The sequence below is a fragment of the Medicago sativa genome, chromosome 6 (genome assembly GCF_051527215.1).
Source record: "Medicago sativa cultivar Bolivia chromosome 6, Bolivia_mono, whole genome shotgun sequence".
Lineage (NCBI taxonomy): Eukaryota > Viridiplantae > Streptophyta > Magnoliopsida > Fabales > Fabaceae > Medicago > Medicago sativa.
This window is the reverse complement of record NC_140754.1, coordinates 79,968,862-79,993,947: the sequence shown is the minus strand read 5'-3', so window position 1 is coordinate 79,993,947 and position 25,086 is coordinate 79,968,862. Positions and strand designations below refer to the sequence as shown.

The following is a 25,086-nucleotide window of genomic DNA, read 5'->3' as shown; positions in this document are numbered from 1 at the left end:
GGAGCCAGGAGTCGAAAAAAAAGGATAAGAAATAAGAAATTATAAAATGAATTGAAGCCAGGAGTCGAACTGTGAAAAAAAGGATAAGAAAAGGATAAGAAATAAGAAGAAAGAAATAAGAAGAAAGAAGAAAATTATAAAATGAATTGAAACCAGGAGTCGAGTAAAATGAATTGAAACCAGGAGTCGAGAACTGTGAGCAATAAGGTACAAAATTCTCACCTAAACCGCTGGACCACGCTTGCAAACATGTTAACTTGGGTGCAACAGATTATATATATAATATATTTTCATATTCTAATATTTGTATATACCTATTAAAAATGATTTTTTTTAGGGTTGGGGTGGGCCGTGGCCCACCTTGGCCCATAGGCAGCTCCGCCTCTGAAAATCAGTAGCCGAAGGTGATGATAAATTGAGGAAAGGTGAGATGAGGCGAGTTTCCTTACCAGGCAATCGAGACCAACTGACGGTTGAGACAGAAGGAAGATTCATGTAATTAAATAATATTGGAAAATAAAAAAGAATGTTGCAATAAAGGAAATAAAACTACAAGTATATCTAAAAAATAGAATAAAAAAAAAACTGAATCTAAAGGGACTTAATTGAATCATTCAACTCCGTATATTAAGAGAAGTGATATTTGTATTGTTTTCGGATAATTATTTTGGACCAATTTTTAGACAACTCTCTCATACTTTTAGTGTATTTTTACTCTATATCTTCTTCTCTTTCTCTATCTATTATTTATGAAAGAGAGAAGGATAAGGTTGTCACAAAATTATCACAACTAGTTGTAAAAATATCATTACTCGTAGATTAAACACCTTTATCTGTGTCTATCCTCATTATTTTTTTAAAGGAGAAATACTTATATGGACACAAATCAAAATCACTTAGACACACACTCATTAAAATATCTATCATTTAATTATTTCAAAAAGAGATATTTTTTATTTCCTTTCTCTTTCATACTTTTCCCTTTTATGTGTGTGCCCTTAAATGACACATTCCAATTATCAAAATATTATTATAATATTTTAAAAATGACCGTAAAAAATTATTCAATAACTCATGACCATTTTTGTTTTATTCAATAACTTTTTTTGAAAGAATTTATTCAATAACTTAAAAAGCTGAAGAATATTTATATGATTACAATATACAAATATTATAGTATTTAATTAACAAAATGATTTTGTCCCGTGAGCATAGCTCAGTTGGTAGGATTATGCATTATTATATGCATGGACCGGGGTTCGAACCCCGGACACCTCACTTATAAGGTGAATTCTAGCCACTAGGCTACATGAACAGTCGCATCAACCAGCTGCAGTCTTCTATTCAACCAGCAGCATCATGAGAACTCAAGTACTCTTTTGTACTCTTTTATTTTATAAGGTGAATTCTAGCCACTAGGCTACATGAACAGTCGCATCAACCAGCTGCAGTCTTCTATTCAACCAGCAGCATCATGAGAACTCAAGTACTCTTTTGTACTCTTTTATTTTATAAGGTGAATTCTAGCCACTAGGCTACATGAACAGTCGCATCAACCAGCTGCAGTCTTCTATTCAACCAGCAGCATCATGAGAACTCAAGTACTCTTTTATTTTTAAGAAAATGTGCTGCAACATTTTTAACATATCAAAGAAAATGTGCTGCAACATTTTTAACATATCAAAGAAAATATTTATGTGCCACATTACGACGTAAATAACAGAAGTAAGAAACCCAATGAAAAAAGGCAGCTTACATGCAAATATTGAGATAATAGATAAAATAAAAGGTTAAATATGGTTTTAGTCTTTATAAATATGTCAACTTTTCGTTGTAATCCCTCTCAAAAATTTCTTCAACTTTTAGTCCTCCAAAAGTTTTCCATCTTTAGTTTTGGTCCCTCCTTTAAAGTAAACTCATATGTAAAATTCATATTTTTGAATAAAATTTTGCAGAAAAATTCATAATATTACAAGAATCTCTCCAAAAAATAATTAGAATTTTTAACAAAACATGAGTTCACATTTTTTTTAGGGTCTGAAGTTGTTTAACCAACTAAAAACTGTGGCAATAATTTTGGAACTGCGACTGTGCGACAGTCACTACTAGTAACCTTGAAAGACAGAGACTGACTCACCAAGACAGTTTCTTCTCATTGGCATCCACCCGGTTGTTGATCCTTTCACAAGAGACTGACTGCGACGTTGCTGACGAGCACTAAGTTAGATGTGAATTTGATCCCACCGCGCTTCCTGCACGGCACCCTGCATAATAAAACAGTATAAAAAAATCACAAACAAACACTGCGTTAGCAAAACACATAACATTATGTCACATCTCTCTTTTATTTGTCAAGTTATAAGTTACTGTGATTTAAGAACATTCTCTTCGAATTTCTTTTGTATGCATATATCTCTCACACAAATTTCATTTTAAGATGGCAAAGTTGAGGATGAACCTATTGAAGCTTCAATTTCTTTTGAATGAATTTGGATTCTTAACTAAATTCTTGCCGTGAAATACACTGTCCATACAATTTGTTTTTCATAGTGACACATTTAATCGACTGATACCAAATCTTTATTGATTGTGTTTTTAGTTATATTTGTTGTATATGCTTTGTGTTCTTCAGTGTGATCTTTGACTGCATCATCTTGATTTCTTTGTTTAGTCTGAATTTTACAGCAAGGCTCATCTATCCTACGATTACTGGCTGAAATACCATCGCCTGCTATCACTGCCACCTCTTGTCTTTAATGTTTAAATTGTCTAGGATTGTGACAGAATATTGGTTTTCTGTTTTCCTTGATTTTGAAATGTTTCCGGTTGTTTTCGCCTTCCAAAAAAGTTCAAAGAAGCATTGCCATCCAGTAGCTTAAGCTCAAGGTAACATCACTTATGAATGTTGGTTAGTTATTTTGAATTTCGTTCAGAAGGCTGCCTTCTTTTTTTTTGAATTATAGATCCAACATATATGATCCTAGATGTTCCAAGTAATGCTTCTGACAATGTGTACTGCACAATTATTGCTCAAAGTTTTGTTCATTGAGCAATGACAAGTTACATACAAGTGGACTTGACAATGATATTAAGCATGACATTTATTCATTCCAAGATCTCATGACATGTTTGGTAACTTTAACATGTTATAGCATCATTGTTCTCATTCTGGCTGCAAGGATTATACTCTTGCCAACTCTCATGTTTTGTTGCATTGTTATGCGAACAATCAGACAGAAAAAGAGATGGAGGGAGATGATATGTGAGACATGAGAGGGGAAGGGAGAAACCAGGAGAGGGAAAAATAGCAGCAGCGGACTACCGGCGACAAAATAACCACCTGGTTTCTCTTACACCGGCAATGACTGAACGACACAACATGGTGGAGAGACGGTGAAACTGAAGCACGTCAGTAGTGGATAGAAGGTGAACTCTCTCCTTCTCTTCCTCCCTTTAATTTCTTGGTTTTTAAAATTGATACATAGTGAATTGTAGTTTCATTGTAAAATATTTTCTTTTTTTATTCAAGTTTGTAACACTTTTTGGGCATAATGATGGAGAGAAAAATTCCAATCTTTCTTCATGTAAGCTCTCATTATCTCCAACATATTGGCATAATGGGGAAAGCGAGAGTGCTCATTGATACTAACTGCACCACATGAAGAGAATCATAATAGCATATAAACTTCCGAAAGGCAGCTTTCCAGCACAACTTGAAACCAACAAGGAGAGCCTGAATCTCTGCATGAAGGATATTTGACCAACCTATACTCGCATAAAATCCAAATTGAAAAGCTTTGTCATAATTTCGAAGTCCTCCAAATCCTGCAGTCCCTGGATGAGTTCGAAAAGACCAAATCAGCCTAGTAAATGCCTTGCTAGAAGCAATAACTACATTGCAGTATCATCCTCTTTAAACAAACATGTATTATTCCATTATAGTCGAAAAGACCGACCATAGAAACTTAGATAAGGAACCCAAAAAAAAAAGTACATAACCCTGACCTACACAATGGAAATACAAGAAGCAATAATTGTAAATCAAACCAGCTAACTACTTGTAGAGCTTTGAAATGTTTTGTGAATACCTGCAATCTTTGTACAGGTTCCGGATCAGAAGACTTGTAGGCAAATTCCTATCATAGACTCCATAACAGCCACCATAACGGCACCTAGTACTTTGCTTTCGCTTTTAGTGATAGCAGGAAAGTGGCAGCAGTACAGAGGCGTCAACTTTGCATTTTCACCAAATCATGCATTCATCAACAGATCCAATTTCTTTTCCAACTGCAACATAAGATCCATGTAATCACCCACGCTGCTGTTGTGATTCTTCGCATCTGCACCCATTATTCAGCTATCAATAGGCATCTCAAATACAATATACATTCTAGAGGCATTTTTATGTATTAACTTGTAAAGGGCGTTTTATGTCTTCACTGATCATGCTAATTCATTAGGACCTCTTCAGTTATTATACCATTGCAATTAGTCTATAACTCTTCAGTTATTTCTAAGACCTTTGAAAAGTGTGAAATAGGAGAGTTACTATAAAAGAGACTAAGAACAATTTGGTTAGAAACAAAAACCGTAGATAACAGTACAACAACCAACAACAACCAAATTCAGACTCATACTCAGCTTTGGGTAATATTGATGCATCTACCTCAAGAGTATTGGCGGAAGAACACTCTTTTTGAAATTGCCTCTGGAATAGGTACCCCCTTAACCATTGATGATGCCACACAGTCCAAATTATTTGGGATTTATGCTTTCTTGTCGATATTGACCTCTCAAGCAAATTGTTTGATTCAATTTTGGTAGAGAGGGGCATGCGTTCCCAGTGGAGGTGCAGTATGAAAAATTGCCATTATTTTGCACTCATTGCAAGTTTCTAGGACATAGCATCCAACATTGCAAGAAACTGAGTTCAAGCACTACTCAACAAGGTCCAAGGGATATACAAAGGAAAGCTCAAAATACTCTTCTTAATAAGCACAGTAATCCCTCAGCTAGTTTGCCTCACAAGAAATATGTGCCTGTTTTTGAATCCCAAGAGGGAAAGGGTGAATTCCCTGCATCAACTACTGATCCTGGTAGGGTGGAGGAGACATCTGCACAAGACAAAGTTGAGACATCAGCACAAGACAAAGTTGAGTTTTTAGCAAAAGACACAAATCAAACAGTTGAAAATTTGAACTTGGAGGTTAGTAATGAAGTTGAGTTTCTACATAACTCTTTTTCCTTATTGAACTCTGATATGGAAGCATCTAATGAGGAGGTTTTGATTGAGGACTTGGATCTCAATGCTTCTCAGAAGCTTCAGTTACAACATGTGACTACCTTGGCTTTGGATCCTGTTATTCCTGAAGTGAGGCTCTTCTTTGCAGCAGCCTTTGCCTCAGCCTATCACTATCTATCACACTTCTCTGACACGTGATAAGCTTCCTGTTTTTCCTGCTTTAGAACCTATGAATATTGGATTGGAAACTACAGTTTCTTCATCTACTGCAGATCAGAACAATGTGGCCTTGATGCCAAAGTTTTGGGGAGACCTTGCTGATGAAGAAATTGACCATTCCTTAGAGAAGGATCTCACTCTCCAACTAGTGAAGAATACAACACAAAAAGACATCAGCATTGTTCCTATACATAGTGAGGCTGCTTTAAGAAGTGTTGACATAACCAGGAAAACTGCTTTGAAGGTATCCAACGATATGCTTCTTTAAACGAACGATCCCTAACAGCTAAAAGTCTAAAACTGAACCAAAAGCACTTTGATACATATTGAGCTATTGAAGTCCATATTCCTTGTTTTCGTCACTTAAAATTCATTTGCGAAGTTAGATTATGAAGAAACATTCACGTCCAAACAGAATTTGGTTGATTTTAGATTCATTTGTTTCTTATCCACTAAAATTTAGCAGTGATTGAAAAAAATTGAAGCATGTAAAGTAATTCACTTGGAAATGGGAAGAAAAATAAAGTCATGTCAGGACTTGAAAAACCAACAAGTAAACAACATATGACTTCAACCAAAAACTATGGTGATAGTGACCACACTGCATAGTTTGTCTTCTTTTATAATGTGTAAATATAGAACGATAGGAAAGACTAGATGGTTGTCATTTAAAATAAAATTCCATCATATATTTGCTTATATCTTTATGCAATTGAATTTTGATAAATGGACATGGCAAACCCATTTAATTGAAAACTGAATTCTATTACCTGAGTTGCTTGCGAGCGAATGCTTCAGCCTTCAACACTTGTTTCCATGAATGTGTGTAACTAATCGCCAGTTAAGGCCCTTGGTCTATGTTCAATAGAAGAGAGGGACATCCCCATCTGTGAAACTGCTCTGACCAATGCCATATTTTCCGTCGAAGTTGGGACATGTCAATGGTCACCAGTGCCAAAGGCAATCTTGTTATTTTAATGCCAGTTTCCTAGTTGCTGGGAGGCCCATCATACATTCTGAAGGATTATCAGGAACAACCTAGTGGTCATCATCAAACTTGTCAGTACCAAATGTTGTGAACATAGTTTTAAGCATTGGCAACATTGGAAGAAAATTACATCAACGTAGAAACTTAATGTCAAGTGCGAACACACAGGATTAAGTTAAGAAAATCAATAAATGCTCCTGTACGATACAAGTTCAGTAAAACATCTGCTTATTGCAATTGTAATTATCAATAAATGTCCTACAATATGATGTCAATCACAAATCACAGAAAATAGCAGTTTGTTCAAATTTCACTAGTTACAGTGCTATAACACTACTATATTTTACATACCGAACAGCTCATCATGCTCACCTGCGACAATTTATCAACTTGTCAGCTCCAAGTTTCTCATTGGGCCCTCCACGCATCAGTACCAGCTTACATTCTGAAAGAACACCCTCACTAATTATGCTATTCTTCCCACATAGGACTCTACCAAATTCCAGATGGATTGGATATTGAAGTTCAGGCCTGATCTAGCAAAAAAATTGAGGAAAGCTTTTGTCAATTTATTTGACTCTGATAAAAACCAGAATAGATTATAAAAACTACATACAATGCAAATATTGAATTTTCATAGTTAACTAAAACACCACATAGGAAGGACAAAAATATGCAAAAGTTCAAAAAACACAAAGCAGATGGCAAAAAAAAATAAAGCGATAACTCACTTAAGCAATCACAAAGTCAAAGTTTCCCTTAAATTGCTGTCTCTGCTCATTTCGAGAATAGCCAAAAATTTCTCTGTTACACCTTTACTAATTACTGATACAAAGGCTATCAAAGTTGTTGTATTGTATCAAAATTTACCAAATCACTCCCACCAAAAAGATTACTAATAACTGATACAAAGGCTATGAAGTTTGTATTTGTAAAATTCTATAAACCAATTAAACCAAAATTCAAGATAAAACTACAAAATCACAATTGTGCAGCAAATAGAATCATGCCTCTTACAAGTACTCAAGATCTAAAATCTAATTTGAGTTCCTCGTAACAACTTCATGAGCTGCTTCGTTACTAGTTAGTCGTTACACAGAAATATAAGTGACATGCCTGTGCTTGTTGTGTGTGTACAACTCAGGTCTAAAACAGTTAAGCTTAGTAAAATTAGAATTATTATGCAGCAGCACGACTATTCTAAGGAAACCCTTCTAAGTCACTTGTTTATGTGACAATAAATCACTTTATTACAGAACCACTTTAAGCTATTTGCAACAAATCAACAAGTAGATACGTTGGTGATTATTTTGCATTAAAAAAAAGAATGCAAGTTTGCATGCTTGTGCTTGTTGTGTGTGTACAACTCAGGTCTAAAACAGTTAAGCTTAGTAAAATTAGATTCATTATGCAGCAGCAAGAGTATTCTATGGAAACACTTCCAAGTCACTTTTTTATGTGATTATAAATCACATTATTACAGAACCACTTTAGGCTATTTGCAACAAATAAACAAGTGGATATGTTAGTGATTATTTTGCATTAAAAAAAAGAATGCAAGTTTGCTCAGGACATACATCATATGTGGATACCGAAAAATTTCATCTGATAAAATGAGAGTTCTATTCTGTATAATACAGATGGTCCTGGCTTATATTTTAGATCTGTTGAAATTTGAAACTACTAATGGTTCCGAGTCAATAACAGAAATAACTTTTCCTCGACTCCTCTCTCTTCTAGTCATGCCACACTGCACTCTGCTAGTGATAGCTTCAGATCACATCATTTAATCCAGACTACTTTTTCAAAGCCCTTGACAGACAAATTGACTACTTTCTCATTTGAATCGGACCGATCCTGAAAGAGAATAAGAATACAAGTTATAGAAGGAATTTCTTTACGAAACCAGATAGAAATTGTGTCCCGTGATTTGGTGCTTTAACCAATCTGGAATCCCCTCTTTTCCTATTGGAAAACAAATATTGATGCATCTATCCTCATATAGTTTCTGTCAATTTAGCATAAGAAATATTACACTATGAATTAGGGGATAAGTTGTATAAGGCTTTTAAATATCATAAAGGCACATTTAAAACTAACAATCATATGTTAGCAGCACAACTAGGCATGTCACAAATTTTGGAATCTTTTCCCTACCTTCTCTATTCTCTATCCTTTTATGCACCATTGCAATAGCCAGATCTTGTAATCAGAAAACTAACAGTCATTGAACAACAAAAGTTAGCAAGGTTGAAGTTCCTGATATTTTCTTTTTACATAAAACATTCAAATACATTATCCGAGGTTGGCCTCCATAATTTATATGTACTTCTAAAATGGTATTCATTCTATGATCTAATGCATGCCTCTAAACGTACAGGAATGAAAGCATCAAATTCAAACAATATCTGCAGCACAAACATCCTCCATAAAAAATTACATCAGGTCTCACCAGGAACGCTGATTTGGATTTTGGAGAACAAAAGTCACGACTCTTGCAAAAGGATCTCATAAATGTCGGTTCTCAGATTTATTTCTTTATCCCGCATAATTTCTTGCAGATCTGAAAGCTCCTTTCCAGTAAGGACGGAGTTCAGTTTGAGAAACCCATCACTTCATAGTCGTTTCGACCTGGTAAGCACATTTACATAAATAAATCGAAGTCAAAAACAATAGCAACAACTTACAATATAGAAACTAAACAGCAGACACATTTCATTATAAATTTTTTAGTATAGAACAAGTCTTCCCATTCCATTGTAGTTATACTGAATATCTATGTCAGAACACAAAATAGTACAACTGCAGAAGGATCACGTGAAATAATCTAAACACAAGTTCGAACGAAAGAAAATACGTCCAGCTGCAGAAGGATCACGTGAAATGTTCAATTCATACCCAACGTGGCAACACCAAAGTACAACTGAGCTGCAAATGGTTTCCTGACAAATGTAGATATATATTACTTTGGTGTAATAATCAATTTCTTTTTCAGACTATGATTAAAAGCATTTATTCTTTAAAAGTATAAGAGTCTTATTTGTAACAACATTAATCTTGGATCCGCTCAATTTCTTAGATGCTGTGTGAAAGTGGCCAACTTCCACCACAGCTTTAAAAGTTCAATTTGATAGATGGACTAAAGGGTTATAGCTGGAGGCCGCGAGAGATGGATTCCCAAACTTTTACCAGACCTGATTGCTTCTTATGTAATAATTAAACAAAAATTCAATTTGATAGCTATGGCTTCTCCTCTCTGAAGGTAACAAGCATTCAAATAGATGTGATGGGTAACACTATAGAGTTATGCTGCAACAGATAAGATCGATATTGATTACTCGACAAAATCATTTTACATAGCATGCCAAAACAAAGCATTTAACTCATTGTAAACCTCGTCTGTGATTATAAGCTAGTGGAATTTTGATCAATTGTAAATCATGTTTAAATTGCAATCACGTTAAAATTTATCTAAAAAGTTAAAAATGGATGTACTACTTAAATTATCCACATATGTGACAATCTACTTGTTGACCTTTAAGCACTTGCAAACTCAGAACTTTCATTTCGACATTTTGAAGCATCGACAAAGTTATGGATACCGAACTAGACACCGACACTGATTTGTTGACATTGGTAGTACTTTGCGATAATAATATATTTTAATAGTATTACATGCATGTATCGGTGTTAGACACAGAAACTTACATCATGTATCATGGTTTAAGAAACTTCTCCAGCTAGAAACATTGAATTTGTAACAGACTATATACAGAAATTAATCAACATTTATACAAAGTATAAACAGCAAAGCACAAACCTGCAATGTTGAGATTGAGAGAATAACAAGAAGACGGTTAGCTTTATGATGGACCTAAACCAAGGAATGTACCCAACATCTTTCTTTCATCTTGTGCACTGCTTAATATTTCAATCTCATCCCCATCCATGTTGCTTTTTGATGCACCTAGACTAAGGAATGTACCCCACATCTTTCTATTATTAGGATTGTTCAATATTACATCCTCCTCCATGTCACTAAAACCCTCCTCCTCCTCCCCTTTCTCTGAAACTCCCACTTCCACCAATCTTTGCTTTTTTTGAGGAGGCACAAATTGTGATAATGAAGGATCAATGAATCTCACACCCCCCTCCGTGTTGCTTTTCTCCTTCCACACGTGGATTCCCATTTGCGTATTTCTGAATAATCTTGTAACCTCCTCTTCCTCATCAAACCGCAAATAACCACACAACTTAAACTCCACATGGATCCATTCATTTTTCAAAATTCTTTCACCGATTTCATTATCTTCTTCCAATTTTATATGCAACAAAGTTGTATGGTCAACCAACAAAGTATCATCGTCCACCAGCTCACCGAATTCCCCAGTGAATTCGTCGCAACCTATCTCTTTTTCACATCCATTCACAAAGAATCTGACTGTTGGGAGAATGTCATACTTCTGACGAATAAGAATAATTGTAAAACTAATAGAAGGGAGTTCTTTATCAAACCAGAAAGAAATTGTGTCTCCCCTGCTTTGGTGCTCAAACCAATCAGGAATCCTTTCCGTTGTGTTTGGGAATCGAAAATGGGTGCATCCAGACTCATGTAGTTTCTGTTAGTTTATATAAAAAGAATAATAATTACACTATGAACTGAAATACTATATGTCAAATACTAGTGCAATAAAAAAAACAACAAACCTGACTCATTAACATTCTTATACTTGAGGAACTCAATGAATAACACTCGCCTGCAAAAAGCCTTTCAAGATTTGGTGGAATCCCTCTAATTTCCTTAACCTTGCAGAACTTCAAATAAAGATGCTTAAGATGGTGACATTCACTAAGGCACTCAGGAAGAATTGTGAAATTATCGTTCTCCGATAAGTCTAGAAATGTCACATTAACAAACCACTTGAGAAGTATTGGGAGACATTCATCTGAGAGGTTGTTGCCTGCGAGGTTAAGATGTTCCACATTTGAAAACACTATTGAATTCATTTTATCATTATATTTTGGGAACCTGAGCTTTCCCCTTAGGCCTCCAGATATTGATAACCGTTGAAGTTCATTGAAATTTTGAAATGAATATGGCAATTCTTCTATGGAAGTATCATATATCTCAATATCTTTTATATTTGTCATCTTGCATAATAATTCTGGAAAATTCTTGAGACTCAAACAGTGAGATATTTTGAATTTCTTAAGAGAGGGCAGCTGTAAGGGTGGAAAATGCTCAAGCTTTCTGCAACCAGATGCATTTAAGATTTCAAGTTTATTTAGGTGTCCAATCGAACTGTGAATTGTAATTAAACTAATACAATGTTGAAATGAGAGCTTTTCTAGATTTGGAAGACCGGAGACATCGGGTATATGGGTTAAATATGGAGAATAGTCAAATGTCAAGACTTTCATATAGTTGAACTCCTGCATAAAAAAACAAATAAATAAGTTGAAATTAAAATTATAATCTAATAGTGAATTATCAATATACACAATTGAAAAATGAACTTATTTCACTTGCCTTGCTCGAAATACAAGATAGAGATTTCAAATGACATATTCTCCATTTCCAATATCTCAAACTACTTGGAAGATACCCAGGATAGTAAGCATGTTCAATGATAAGTGTTTTGAGATTTGTCATCTTCTTGCAAGCCATTCCATCCCACTCTGTTTCTCTTGCCATTAAGGCATCTTTGAAATATATCATTTCAATATTCTCAGTTCCCTTTTAACAAAATAAAAAAGAATAAATCACAATACAAATATTATACATGTAATTAAGTGAATAAAAAACACTAGTATGAGGTGGCAGGATGTTCAAAGTCATGGCTAACGCTAAAACAACAAACTGTTCATAAGTATGAGTTTTCCTTACCGTATTATCTCTTAAAACTTTAAGTATATCATCGCGAAACCACAACCTACTGCGTTCTCCAGGCTTGTTGGGAGATTCTTGTCGGACGACTTCTTTACCCATGTCCTCTATCAAGTCATGTAAGGTCACATAAGTGTCATATTCCCAATGGCCTATGAGAGATTTTTCAGCCAACACTCCAATGTGATGTTCTATGCAATGGCCATAATGAGCATGAAGTATTTCCCTGACTTCTGTCCATTTATGCCCTTTGAAGAAACAAGCAATGTCTAGAAAGACACTCTGATCCTTTTCCTTCAAAGCATCATAGCTTACTTGAAGTATCCTTTGGATATCTTTATCGGGAATATTTTCATACTCATCTAATGCACGCTTCCAATCTTCTACCTTCCTTCCAAACAAATTGGCCCCTATTGTTACTATAGCTAACGGAAGGCCAGATGCATAAGTAACTACACGGTTTAAAATCTCTTCATAACTTGAAGGAACTTTGTCATTTTTAAAAGCCATTCGCCTCAACAATTCAAGAGCTTCTGTCTCATTCAACCCTTCTACTGCATGTGTACTTGTAATCCCATGACAGGCTAGTAAGTGTTTATCACGAGTGGTAATGATGACTCTGCTTCCAGGACCGAACCAATCAAGTTTTCCAGCCAAAGCCTCTAGCTGCTCCAGTTTGTCAACATCGTCAAGAATCAAAAGAATCTTCTTTATAGATAGTCTTTCCTTTATGATTGGTATTCCCTCACTAACATCTTCTAACTGACCGTCAAATTTAACTATTTTTGAAAGGAGCTTCTTCTGGAGATGTTTCAGGTTATTATGACTTGAATTCTCTCTGACATTATGAAGAAAACATACACCTTCAAATTGATCAGCAACAAAATTAAAAACTGCTTTTGCAAGTGTTGATTTACCCATGCCTCCAGTACCAAAAAGTCCTACCATGCGGACCTCATCCTCAGAGCCCATGTCAAGAAGCAATTTCACTTGTTCTATTCGGGACTGTAATCCAACAGGGTATTTGGCTACGTTTAAAAAAACATGATTGATATTGTTGGAGATGTCTTCGACTATCTTCTCAATAAACTTGTATTCATATCTATTCATGTCCAATAAGATAAATTAGAACATACACTAAAATCAAAATCACATCCATGTATTGAGAATATATTATGCAATTCTAACTTTTTTGACATATAAATAACTTACACTTGTTTTAAAACCATTAATAGAAAAAATGTTCCTATTTAAGCTTTAAGATTAGATTATTTAGGCATAAAAATTAATGAAATAAAATATAAAAAGGAAAAACAAGATTTAAGTAAAGTGGGGTACCCATGAGGACTATAATGATAGCCGGACAAGTTAGCAGCTTGGGTAAGAGCCATCTTCCATTGACGCAATCGCTCCATGTTTTTCTCGTTATTTTGGAACCTCTCTTCATGCTTAGTAAGATGCTCACCATAACTCCCACTCTGATGTCGTATGTGAGTAGGTTCCACACCATAGAAAACGGGCAATACTATGCAACCCTTTGTCTCGTAGCAGTGAATGATGTGGACAAGTTCGTCCAAACAAAATGAAGAAGATGCATAGTTGGCAGAAAATATGGGAATAAAAATTCTAGATTCTTCAATGGCCTTGACAAGTGATGGTGTGATTTCATCTCCTCTTTGAAGACCATTGTCATCAATGAAGGTGTTGATTCCTTTGTCAATAAGAGCCTTATAGAGATTACCGGTAAAACTGTTGCGAGTGTCACTGCCTCTGAAACTGAGGAACACTCGGGAAGGTGATTGCATAGCCATCAGAATTGAAAAAAATTGGATGAAAAAAGACTTTGAAAGTGGAGAATATGAATGAGTAATGTGTGTGGTCTGTGAGGTGGATTCTTTAAAACAAGGAGAAAACTAATGACAAAACTAGTAAGTGAAACTTCCTTGCAACATCCTATAGCCGTGTTGACCAATCACAGAGTAGACATCGTTGCACGACCACCTCTTCTTGCTGATATCTAGAATGTGGTTACCATGCAAAGCTATAAAACAACACGAGAAAACTTATATAAATAAATAAACAAAAAATAAATTGTCTACGAAACTTCCTTACTACTTCCGTCATTTACCGTTCAACTTTTTATACAAAACTTAAATAAATAAATAAAACAAGTCAATTAAATAAGTACTGGAACTATCTATCTATATTATATTATATTATTAGCAAGACTTTTTACAAGTCTTACTTTTCTCTATTCCTTTTACTCTGCTACTTAATTACTCAGTGTTAAATTCAAGCTATGCTGTTCAAGCACAAAAGAGTTTTTTTTTTTTTTTTTGTAGGGAAAACACAAAAGAGTTAGTAATGCATATACAAAAAAGTTCTGATAAATTCCATTTAAAAAGCTAGTTATTTAACATTAAACAACAAGATCATATTAACATATAATAAAGACCATGTAAGTAAAAATTAAACATTTTATATTCATTCATCAAATGATGTATGTAATCTACTAGGATTTCCACCCGTGCAACGCACGGGGCGAAAAAAATATTTATTGTGGCGTTAACAAAATATTACTCTGAACGTATTACCAAAATAAAAACATATAATGCACTTTTTAAATAAATAAGATGTTGTCATCATCAGAACAAATATGTCATCATTTGACATAGTTCAATTGAATTTAAAGCAATTACATAACCCTGACCAATAATGATTAAATGACTACATAATTTAAAGTATTAAGAATATATAATACCTATATACCACATGTCTTTTGAGAATATGTTTAGGTTTTACTAAACAGAAACTTAAATCAAATATTCATAGCCTCCCGTGTTTTGGAATTTTTTTCCACTTTAAAAGGGAAATCTCATCCCAATCAATCAATTTAATTGATCGTTAAATATCTGATACATGACAATGGTGTAATCACAAAGTAGCCTTGTCTATTCTAAAGAAATTTCTAAAGAACATAGTATTAGGAAGTGTAAGAGGGTTTCATTTACATCACCATTATAAAGAGACAGTACATATGTAAATCTAAATTAAGATAGCAGTAGGATAAATTGATTTTCAAAAAATAATGCACATTGAATTTGGTCCTTCGTAGATAAACTTTCATAGATAAACTCCCTCCATGCATGCACCTAACTCCACTTGTACGTTAACTAATCTACCAAGTCTTCTTACCCAAGATTCAACATAGAGCCTTCCTAGTAGATCCTATTCCTACTAAACACTTCAAAGTTAAAATAGAGAGAAAGAAAGCAGTTGCAATTTATAGCTAATCATCAAAGTTCAATTTATAGCCTTCTTTAAAAAATAAAAAAAACAGACTTACTCCATAGTCAAAGCATTTGTAAAAAGCAAAAATCATGTCATCTTTCCAATGAAAAAAAAAATACCTTCCATAACATTAGTAAATAACATTTTCCGAGAAACAGGGGCAAGACTGCCCTTAAGGTTAACCTTACCATCATATGAACTACTATATAACCAGTTGATAAAGTTTACATTAATTAAGCAATGAAAGTCAACACAATAAAAAATTACAAACCAGTGCAAGGTCTAGCAAATTTAAAAAGCAATTGTTTAGCATACTTAATTTCAGGAATCAAACTTGAAGTCTGAAGGTAAAGCAATGCAAAGCCTAAAATTCAAAACTTAATGTTGTTGCATATGGGAATCCCAATTTGGAATCACAACCAAATGAATATCAACCCAATTTTTAACACAATGAAACAATCATCAATCGAAGTAACCAAGCAAAGGCTAACAAACATTGTAAAAAAGCACAAACCTTCCTTCAAATTGTTCTACTTTAATTTCAAACAGGACAACAAAGCTACAATATTGAACAAAAAGTTTGATATTCCTAAAGTGCAAAGCTACTGCATGAAAATGAAAATAGAAAATCAGTCATTTATATCTGAAATTAAAAATGAACAGAAGCAGAGGAGTTTATGATACCTGGAATCCATAGGCGACTCAGAAGTAATGAGACCATTCCGGTCTCCAAATCGGTTTTCTTTCTTCAGATAAAAGGGAGGAAGATATGTCTTTTTCACCTTGCCATTTTTCACCAGCCACAATTCATACTTCAAATAAACCATATAAGTATGAGCTCTAAAATTTGAAAAACTAAATATTTATGTAATCTGCAGTATACCAAACAACATGATTAAGGCCATTCAGAAACATAAACTTGAAGCAACAAAGGCTTTCAATAATTCTAAGGCTTTCAATAATCCAAACAGGGTTATAAACTGTATATCTAATATTATTTTAGATATAAGAAGTAACATCAATTTTGCAATCTATTAATGCAGAATTCAAACAATAAGATGGCAGATATAAGAAGCCTCAATTCACAAATCTATTAGTGGAGATATAAGTAAGAATAACAATGATACATGAGCATGGTACACTCACAGAAAAACTACAAAATAGGAATTCAATTGTGAACTTTTCTCAATATCTCCACAACCTATTAAGTGTATGTAACCTTTGTACTATCTTACTCTTTCAGATGCCTTAAGCAAAACAACAGACTTTAGTTCTCTTGTACTATATAATTAAATTTCATAGCTTTTCTATATCCCATGGTAAATGGAAAATGAGTTGTTTCAATAAATTAATAAAAAGATGCTTTTGAATTGAAAGTGGATTCAAAATTGCAAGAAGTTCTTCCTTCATAGCAATCGTCATAAACTCTTACAGTAATACATATCTATTGTCATTCAATACTCGAAGTAGCAATTCACAATAAAGTTTGAATTCACTTTAAATTGTATAAAATCTAAATAGAGGACCAATGAATAATTTCATGTAAACATAATATAATGATTACAATTATTATAACAATTACAAAGAACGACCCAAATTCATATATTAATATTAACCTGTTGCAAATTGTCATTGCTCCAAATCTTGAGATCTTCATAATTTGTCCACCTTTAACTAAACCTAAAATAAAAAAGAAAATGGTTCTATATTAATATCAATCAAAATCAAATTGGCAGAGGAGATGATATATTGAGACTAACAACTTATATATTTGAAACTAAAATAGGTAGATTAAAACCAAACAATATCGATACTCAGAGATGAATGATATGATAATTAAATAACAAATGAAAACAAATTTCATCAGAGAGATGGGTAATTTCGGATCTGATAAAAAAACAGGTTAAGATTTTGAAATTCAAATATCACCTTGCTTATTCTTCTTCCTTGATATCTTCTTGAAAGAACCTGTACACAAACAAATTAACTCAAAACATCATAAACTAAATGTGAAAAAGGAAGAAGAATAACTATGGATTGTAATTAACAACTTTATCGATTCAAATACCTTCAGTTATTCAAGACTGTGTTCTAAAAAATATCAGGTTTTGATGCTAATCAAAATAACCTGGTTTAGTATATAAAATCGATCACAAACCTGCCCAATTGTTCTCATCATTGCTTAAGCCTAATATATAATTCATGATTTTACAACTTCTCATTGTCTACCTAAAAATTCTATATAAGTACATGCAAATATAAGTTGAGTCTTTATTATAGGGATACTAAATTAATACAATAACCAATATAGTGTAATGCAATAGGGTTGTATGAATGATTCATGAAAGCTTAATAATCAACATAAAAGGTTATTCAAAACCAAAAGTTGACACAGAGACTTTTAGATTACAAAATTACACTCGGTTATACTAAAATCTTCAAACCATGAATTGGCTATTTAATAGTAATTTCCTGAACAGTTTTGCAAGTCTGGACATGATATTGGATCATTAAAAGATTCCCAAACATATCACATTTGTAACTTGTAAGCCGTCACAGAGAATTCCACATGCAAATATTATATAAAATACCTATTTCATATGGCATATGACTTGATTTGCTATTGCACAATATTTTAATTGAAGAACTAATCTAAAAAATTATCAAATTACACACTTAACTAAAGAATCAAGGCATGTGCAACAATGCCATATAGTAGACATGCAGCCAATGTCAGCTATAAGACTAAAACAACAATAGAAGCATTTATGGACAATTTTTTTAGTGACAGATTTTATAATTTCTAATCAAAAAGATATAACAAACGATTTTCAACGATCAAGAATACAAAACAATTGTCCTTCAAAGAAGCATACTAACAAACACAACATGTGAATCATGTGATACAGAGATTAGGTTTTTTTATTTCTTTGGCTTCATAGGATCTAAAGTTCAATTTTAATCCATCAAATCACAACAACAACAACAAAAATGGCGAAAGGAGCAATTTTAGTTACCTTAAAATGAAGTCCTCGCTCATAATGTCAATATTTGTAGACTGACGTAAAGTCCTTGCTCGTGATATATAGTCACACTTGTCCAAATAACTGTTAAAACAGTGGCACCTGTCCATCAAAACAAACAAATGAACATGTATCAAAAGATTACCAACTCCTTCAGAAACTGACAATTGAAAGCATGTTGATAAGTATATATAGAATTTATAAAATTTTATGTGGAAATGGTATGTATATATAGCTTACAGAGATTGGTAAAGTCATTATAATCATAATAAATAATCATAATAAGTATAAATCACCAATAAAAAGTCCATGGATCATTTAAATCACTTAAATACAAAAATAACAATTAGCTTTATTCTTTAGTATAATCTGCAAAATAGCAAGGTAAAAACTGACATCAAACAAAATGATGAATAATGTAAAATGAAAATCAAAACTTGAAATGGTTTTTCTTTTTTAGGGAAAAAAAAATCAAAACTCAAATGTTGATAATCAGACATCAAGAATCAAAAATCAAAACTCAATAATCTAAAATAAAAATCAGAAATAAATAAATCATAGGAAAACTTTGGAGTATATGTGGTATCTTATAGATTCAATTGTATTGAAATGAAGACAGAGTTTGAACTTGGATATTCCATAACTACAACAACAACAAACAGAGGGAGAGGGAGAGGGAGTAAAAGAACAGTTATATAGTTTGAACATGAACATGGATCATGAATTCAAAAACAAAAATGGATTTAGAATTCTTACCTTCGCAGCCATCGTGCGTTTTTTCGTAAATTCGACTTTGACAGGATTTCGATTGATATTCAGAATCGCATTTGGAAACAATGAAACAGAAGAGAAGAGAGGAGGAAAAAGAGAGAATGAATTTGTAGATAGAGAGAGAGAGAGAGAGAGAGAGAGAGAGAGAGAGAGAGAGAGAGAGAGAGAGAGAGAGAGAGAGAGTGAGAGATTGAAGGGGAGGATTTGAATTTTGAATTTGAATTGAGTGAAGTTTGTCTCATAGCTGATGTGTGTTCATTTTGAGGGTTTGGTTTGAAGTTTCAGCAATTCAGCGTGAGAATAGGGGAAAAGCAGCCCTTTTTAGTTGTTTGCAATTAATGTTCTGAAAAAAAATCTGATAAAGGGTTGGACTTTAGTGTTGGGCTGGGTATGTATTGGCCTTCATTTCAAATTGGCCATTTGTTTTTTTCTATATAATAGCACCGAAAATGACATTTCTTAGAGGGAAATTAACACATTCAAATATTTATACTCTAAATTGAATTTTGATGATTTTAAAATTGTGAAAAAATGTGGATTACTATTTTGGATGATAAAATGAGCTTTCAAGATGTGCTGATTTGGCATTGGATGCTTAAGAAGTTGACACATTGGATTGAGGATGTGCCACATTGGATTGGTGTAAAAAAAGTTGCTATTTGTTGCTTCATGTTTGTATATTATTAAGATATCATATACATCGTTAATTGAATGAATCTAAAATGCATATTTTTACTTATAATAGTAACCGAATATGTTTTGGTCAGTTAGGAGTTATTAGACCCTCTGCTTTTACAATGTGTGCAACTTCCTTCTTATCTTCCGTACGAAAATGTAGTTTTATTTTATTTTATGTTTGACCAATCGTCAATAATATCATGGAAATTAAACACGTCTTCGGCGTCTTTCTCCAAAATTCAATGTGAGGAAGGACAAATAGGTGGATGAAGACTAGTTCTACTGGATAATTTTGTGCATTGCACTACACAAAACATTGTAATATTTGTTTCCATTGTAAACTAGTTTGTCAATAACAATAGCACCCACCGATAGATTATAGATATTATAGCATGAAAAAAACTTAATTTTACATCAATTCACTCGCTGCACTCTTTTACTCCGATCCATAAGTATTACTCCCCTGTTTCAAATTATAAGTCGCTTTAGAAAAAAAATTGTCTCAAATTATAACTCTGTTTTTACAATACCAACAAACAATAATATTACTTTTTCTATCTTGCCTTTTAACTATTTATTACTGTCTCTTCTTTTAATTCTTTAATTTATCTTTCTCATACCATTTATTTAGGACAATTTTGTAAAACAACTCATAACATATATTTTTCATACAAAATTAATTACATTTCTTAATAATGTGTGAAATGCCCAAAACATCTTATAATTTGGTACAATGGAAGTATTTATAGTATTTTTGAAGGAAATGTTTACGAGGAAAATCAAGTTAGTGTACAATGTATTTGAAACATCCTTGCAACATCCTATAGCCGTGTTGACCAATCACACAAAAAGGAGAAAACTTAAATAAATAAACAAACAAAAAAATGGTCTAAGAAACTTCCTTGCTACTTCCGTCGATACCGTTCAACTTTTTGGACAAAACTTAAATAAATAAATAAAACAAGTCAATAAAAAGTACTGGAACTATCTATCTATATTATATTATATTACTAGCAAGACTTTTTACAAGTCTTACTTTTCTCTATTCCTTTTACTCTGCTACTTAATTACTCGGTGTTTTTTTGAACAAACTTAATTACTCAGTGTTAAATTCAAGCTATGCTGTTCAAACACAAAAGAGTTTTTTTTAAGGGAAAACACAAAAGAGTTAATAATGCATATACAAAAAAGTTCTGATAAATTCCATTTAAAAAACTAGTTATTTAACATTTAACAACAAGATCATATTAACATATAATAAAGACCATATAAGTAAAAATTAAACATTTTATATTCATTCATCAAATGATGTATGTAGTATATGATTAAGATTATATACATCATTAATCGAATGAATCTAAAACGTATATTTTTACTTATAATAATAACCGAATATGTTTTGGTCGGTTAGGAGTTATTAGACCGTCTGCTTTTACAATGTCTGCAACTTCCTTCTTATCTTCCGTATGAAAATGTAGTTTTATTTTATTTTATGTTTGACCACGTCTTCGGCGGCCTTCTCCAAAATTCAATGTGAACCAGTACCTCAAAAATCAAACAGCAACCTTCAAAGTCATGATAATCCTATCCATAAGTATTACTTTTTCTATTTTGCCTTTAACTATTTATTACTCACTTCTTTTAACTTTTTAATTTATCTTTTTCACACAATTTATTGGACAATTTTGTAAAACTACTCATAACATATCTTTCTTATACAAAATTAAGGTGGATTCTAGGGTGAGGGATCAATTAAGTCCCTCACCGGTGGACCAGAACATAAATGTCATTAGATTGAATCAATGGTTTAGATTTATCAAAAATAAAAATGAGAATATTCACAACATGTCACACACAATCTTTTCCCAAAACTTTGAACCCAGAAACGGTTTTTCTTTTTGTTGAAATCATCATCTTCAACCTCCATTCAAATTGCTGTAAAAGAGAATCTGCGAGAAAAATTGAGTATTGCTTTCAAAAGTTTATGGGTTTTGCTAAGAACATAGTTTCTAAGTTCAATTAGTGATGGTGACCTTTTAATACACATAACCTAAGAAACATGAGATCTTTGAATTCCCATTAAAAAATGAGTTCTTTGAATTTACGCTGTACAAAACACAATGAATAACAAATTAACCAATTTAAGAGGGATATTGCTCAGCACTTGCATTTCCAACATATAAAACTCCATTACTCCATTACGTTGTATACAATTAAAATTTGCAATGCATTCTTGTTGATTTTGTGGCTTGTAATCCTTCAGTTTTCTTTCTGTATTATAGTTGGTTGATTAGAAGTCTGTTCAAGCAATTTTAAAGGAGTTAGATTGGTGCTTGTAGAGATTTTTTTTTCTTTTCATTTAGGGTTCATAATTTGATCTCAGATTTTATTGTTTGGGTGCATGATAATTGGAGGTAAAGAGAGTATCTCATTTTGAACGAAGAAATTAGAGTAAAAATTATAAATATAACTGAAAACCAATTGTGGATGCTATTGAGTGTGAAAAGTTGCATATATTCTCCCTTTTGATTTGAATAAATCTGAACCATGTATTTCATCCATTGGTGTTTTTCTCATGGTTCACCGGTGAGGGACCTAATTGGACCCTCACCCTAGAATCCACCCAAAATTAATTACATTTCTTAATAATGTGTGAAACGCCGAAAACATCATATAATTTGGTACGATGGAAGTATTTATAGTATTTTAAAAGGTAATGTTTATGAGGAAAATCAAGTTAGTGTACAATGTATTTGTCAAACAGAAGATACTCTGAAGCATAAGTAATTGTAAAACGTTAAAGTACTCGTACCACGTACACATCTATACTGGGTACGCGTACGGTACTCGTGGTACTCCTTCTTTGCTCATTAATGTATTGTGAGTGAAATTTATGGCTTTCTCTTGTACATATTAATGACACTGTAATATTATTTGTGCATTTGAGTTTCTTTGTTGTTGTAACCAACTCTAAATTTTGACTTTTAAAACTTCTAATGTGATTTTTTTTAATGAATTGAAGAATTTAACTCTTCCATGTTATATTCTAGGGTTAATAGTGTTTTACCACCTGTAACATAGGTCATTTTTAGTTTACCTCCTGTAATAAAAAAATAGATTTCATCCTTGTAAAATCAAGATTCTTCAGAAATAGGTCTCATCTAACTGTGTAACTAAGGTGATGTGGCGTGTTGAGTCAGCATTTTTTATTACGTGACGTTGTGATTGTATAATTAATTTTATTTTTAATTTTTTTTGTCCAGTATATAAGTTCAACATCATCTTCATCTTCTTTAACTTACAAGTTCATGGTGTTCATCACAAATCAAGAAATTTTATTAAAAAAACCTACAAATTCATTAAAAAAAAACAACACAGACACAACAACACCACCTTCCTCTTCTCTTCGTCCTTTTCTCTATGATTTGTTTTATTCTCTTCTCAAGAACAACAATAGCATTTTGTAATCTGTTTTCTTTGAAGTGGAAATAATAGTCACAAGAAGGGAGTTTTAATTAGGACCCTTTTAAATTTAACCTGCACTTGTGGTAAGTGATTCTCAAGTAGATACTTGAAAGAAATAAAAACTACGTTAACTTCAGAATGTTCTGAAGTACATTCAGAAGTGTTAGTCTAATAAACAATAAATAAAGTGATAATGGTGTGTAAAGTGAATGTAAACATTAATGTTGAAAATAAAGAAGGGTTAATTATGTTTCTAGTCCCTATAAAATAGCAACCTTGTAAGTTTAATCCTTACTTAATTTTAATAGCATTTTTAGTCCCTATAAAAAAAATTTACTTATAATTTTAGTCCCTGCTAAAACAAAGTTTGATTAATTATCCTTAAACTCTTAAATTTTTGAACGATTTTTTTGAGACAAGATTAGAACACTATGGAAGGTTCGTTTACTAAAATTTAGAATTTTCTGACATAAAATGAATTAAATATGAATTTTTTAAAACGACAAAAGTTAAAGATAAAAAGTAATAAAATCTGGATGTAGAAATCAAATTTTGCGATAATTTTTTGCAGAGGAACTTTTAGTAATGTTCTAAACATGTCTGCAAAAAATTGTTCAAAAATTTAAGAGTTTAAGTATAAATTAAACAAATTTGAATTGAGTAGGGACTAATACTCAGTGCAGAAAAACAAAATTAGGGACTAAAAATGCTATTAAAATTAAGTAAGGACTAAACTTATAAGGTCGCTATTTTATAGGGACTAGAAACATAATTGACCCAATAAAGAATAAGGGTAAAGAATATAACACACGAGAATTATAGTGGTTTACGTGGGTTAGTCCACTCATCACAACTGTGAGATTTTCACTATGATCCTTGAGACAACCTCTGCATGAAGGATATTTGACCAACCTATACTCGCATAAAATCCAAATTGAAAAGCTTTGTCGTAATTCCGATCAAGTCCTCCAAATCCTGCAGTCCCTGGATGAGTTTGAAAAGACCAAATCTGCCTAGTAAATGCCATGCTAGAAGCAATAACTACATTGAAGAATCATCCTCTTTAAACAAACATGTATTATTCCATTTTAGTCGAAAAGACCGGCCATAGAAACTTAGATAAGGAACCAAAAAAAAGTTCATAATCGTGACCTACACAATGGAAATACAAGAAACAATAATTGCAAATCAAACCAGCTAACTACTTGTAGAGCTTTGAAATGCTTTGTGAATACCTGCAATCTTTGTACAGGTTCCAGACCAGAAGATTTGTTGGCAAATTCCTATCACAACCACCATAACGGCCCCTAGGACTTTGCTTTTGCTTTTAATAATAGCAGGAAAGTGGCAGCAGTACAGAGGCATCAACTCTGCATTGCATTTTCACCTGTTGAAAATGTCTTAAAATTGAAGAATTTTTTGACTTGTGCCTGTTTCTGTCTGTCAAAAATCGGCGCCCGATGGTGTGAGATCGGGGCCCGATTTTGTTGTGCCTGGCAAGCCTTTGGCTGCGGAAAAAATC

At 32.9% G+C, this 25,086-nt stretch overlaps 2 protein-coding genes across 19 annotated transcripts in view; both read right to left on the bottom strand.

Annotated features, from left to right (window-relative positions):
- Positions 1 to 3,083: 3,083 nt before the first annotated feature.
- On the bottom strand, positions 3,084 to 14,207 carry LOC146917226 (disease resistance protein Roq1-like). 12 transcript variants are annotated; one of them, XR_015015496.1, is made up of 15 exons: positions 13,675 to 14,207; positions 12,337 to 13,438; positions 11,980 to 12,186; positions 11,157 to 11,882; positions 10,270 to 11,068; positions 9,348 to 9,758; positions 8,902 to 9,080; positions 8,607 to 8,666; positions 7,181 to 8,306; positions 6,822 to 6,980; positions 6,232 to 6,499; positions 5,237 to 5,606; positions 4,667 to 5,114; positions 4,089 to 4,340; positions 3,511 to 3,834 (listed from the first exon to the last, which is right to left on the bottom strand). XR_015015496.1 is itself a non-coding variant. In XM_085719010.1 (7 exons), the coding sequence occupies exons 1-6, from the start codon at positions 14,145 to 14,147 to the stop codon at positions 10,313 to 10,315; spliced, it is 3,171 nt and encodes a 1,056-aa protein (XP_085575136.1). In that variant the 5' UTR covers positions 14,148 to 14,207; the 3' UTR covers positions 8,691 to 9,080; positions 10,270 to 10,312. The 12 variants fall into 12 exon arrangements, 2 of the variants coding, with proteins under 2 accessions (XP_085575136.1, XP_085575135.1); XR_015015498.1 differs by lacking the exon at positions 9,348 to 9,758 and having other exon boundaries at positions 8,027 to 8,306; XR_015015497.1 differs by lacking the exons at positions 7,181 to 8,306; positions 8,607 to 8,666.
- The window catches only part of LOC146917219 (uncharacterized), a 97,094-nt gene continuing 75,091 nt past the window's right edge, over positions 3,084 to 25,086 (bottom strand). For 2 of the 7 annotated variants that reach the window (XM_085719045.1, XM_085719047.1), the window contains 6 exons: positions 6,822 to 6,980; positions 6,232 to 6,499; positions 5,237 to 5,606; positions 4,667 to 5,114; positions 4,089 to 4,340; positions 3,084 to 3,834 (listed from right to left, as the gene is read on the bottom strand). The gene's annotated coding sequence lies outside the window, so the exon portion shown is untranslated. Of the gene's footprint in view, positions 3,835 to 4,088; positions 4,341 to 4,666; positions 5,115 to 5,236; positions 5,607 to 6,231; positions 6,500 to 6,821; positions 6,986 to 24,287; positions 24,549 to 25,086 lie in introns of those variants that run through there. The other 5 variants (XM_085719046.1, XM_085719049.1, XM_085719050.1 and 2 more) reach the window with 5 other exon arrangements.

Bases quoted from the DNA above. Each gene is read 5' to 3' on its own strand.
- LOC146917226 (XM_085719009.1), bottom strand. From the start codon at position 14,147: ATGGCTATGCAATCACCTTCCCGAGTGTTCCTCAGTTTCAGAGGCAGT. The intron at 11,883-11,979 runs GCAAGTGAAATA...TTTTTTATGCAG, and splicing joins TATCTTGTATTTCGAGCAAG to GAGTTCAACTATATGAAAGT. The intron at 11,069-11,156 runs GTTTGTTGTTTT...ATAAACTAACAG, and splicing joins TAAGAATGTTAATGAGTCAG to AAACTACATGAGTCTGGATG.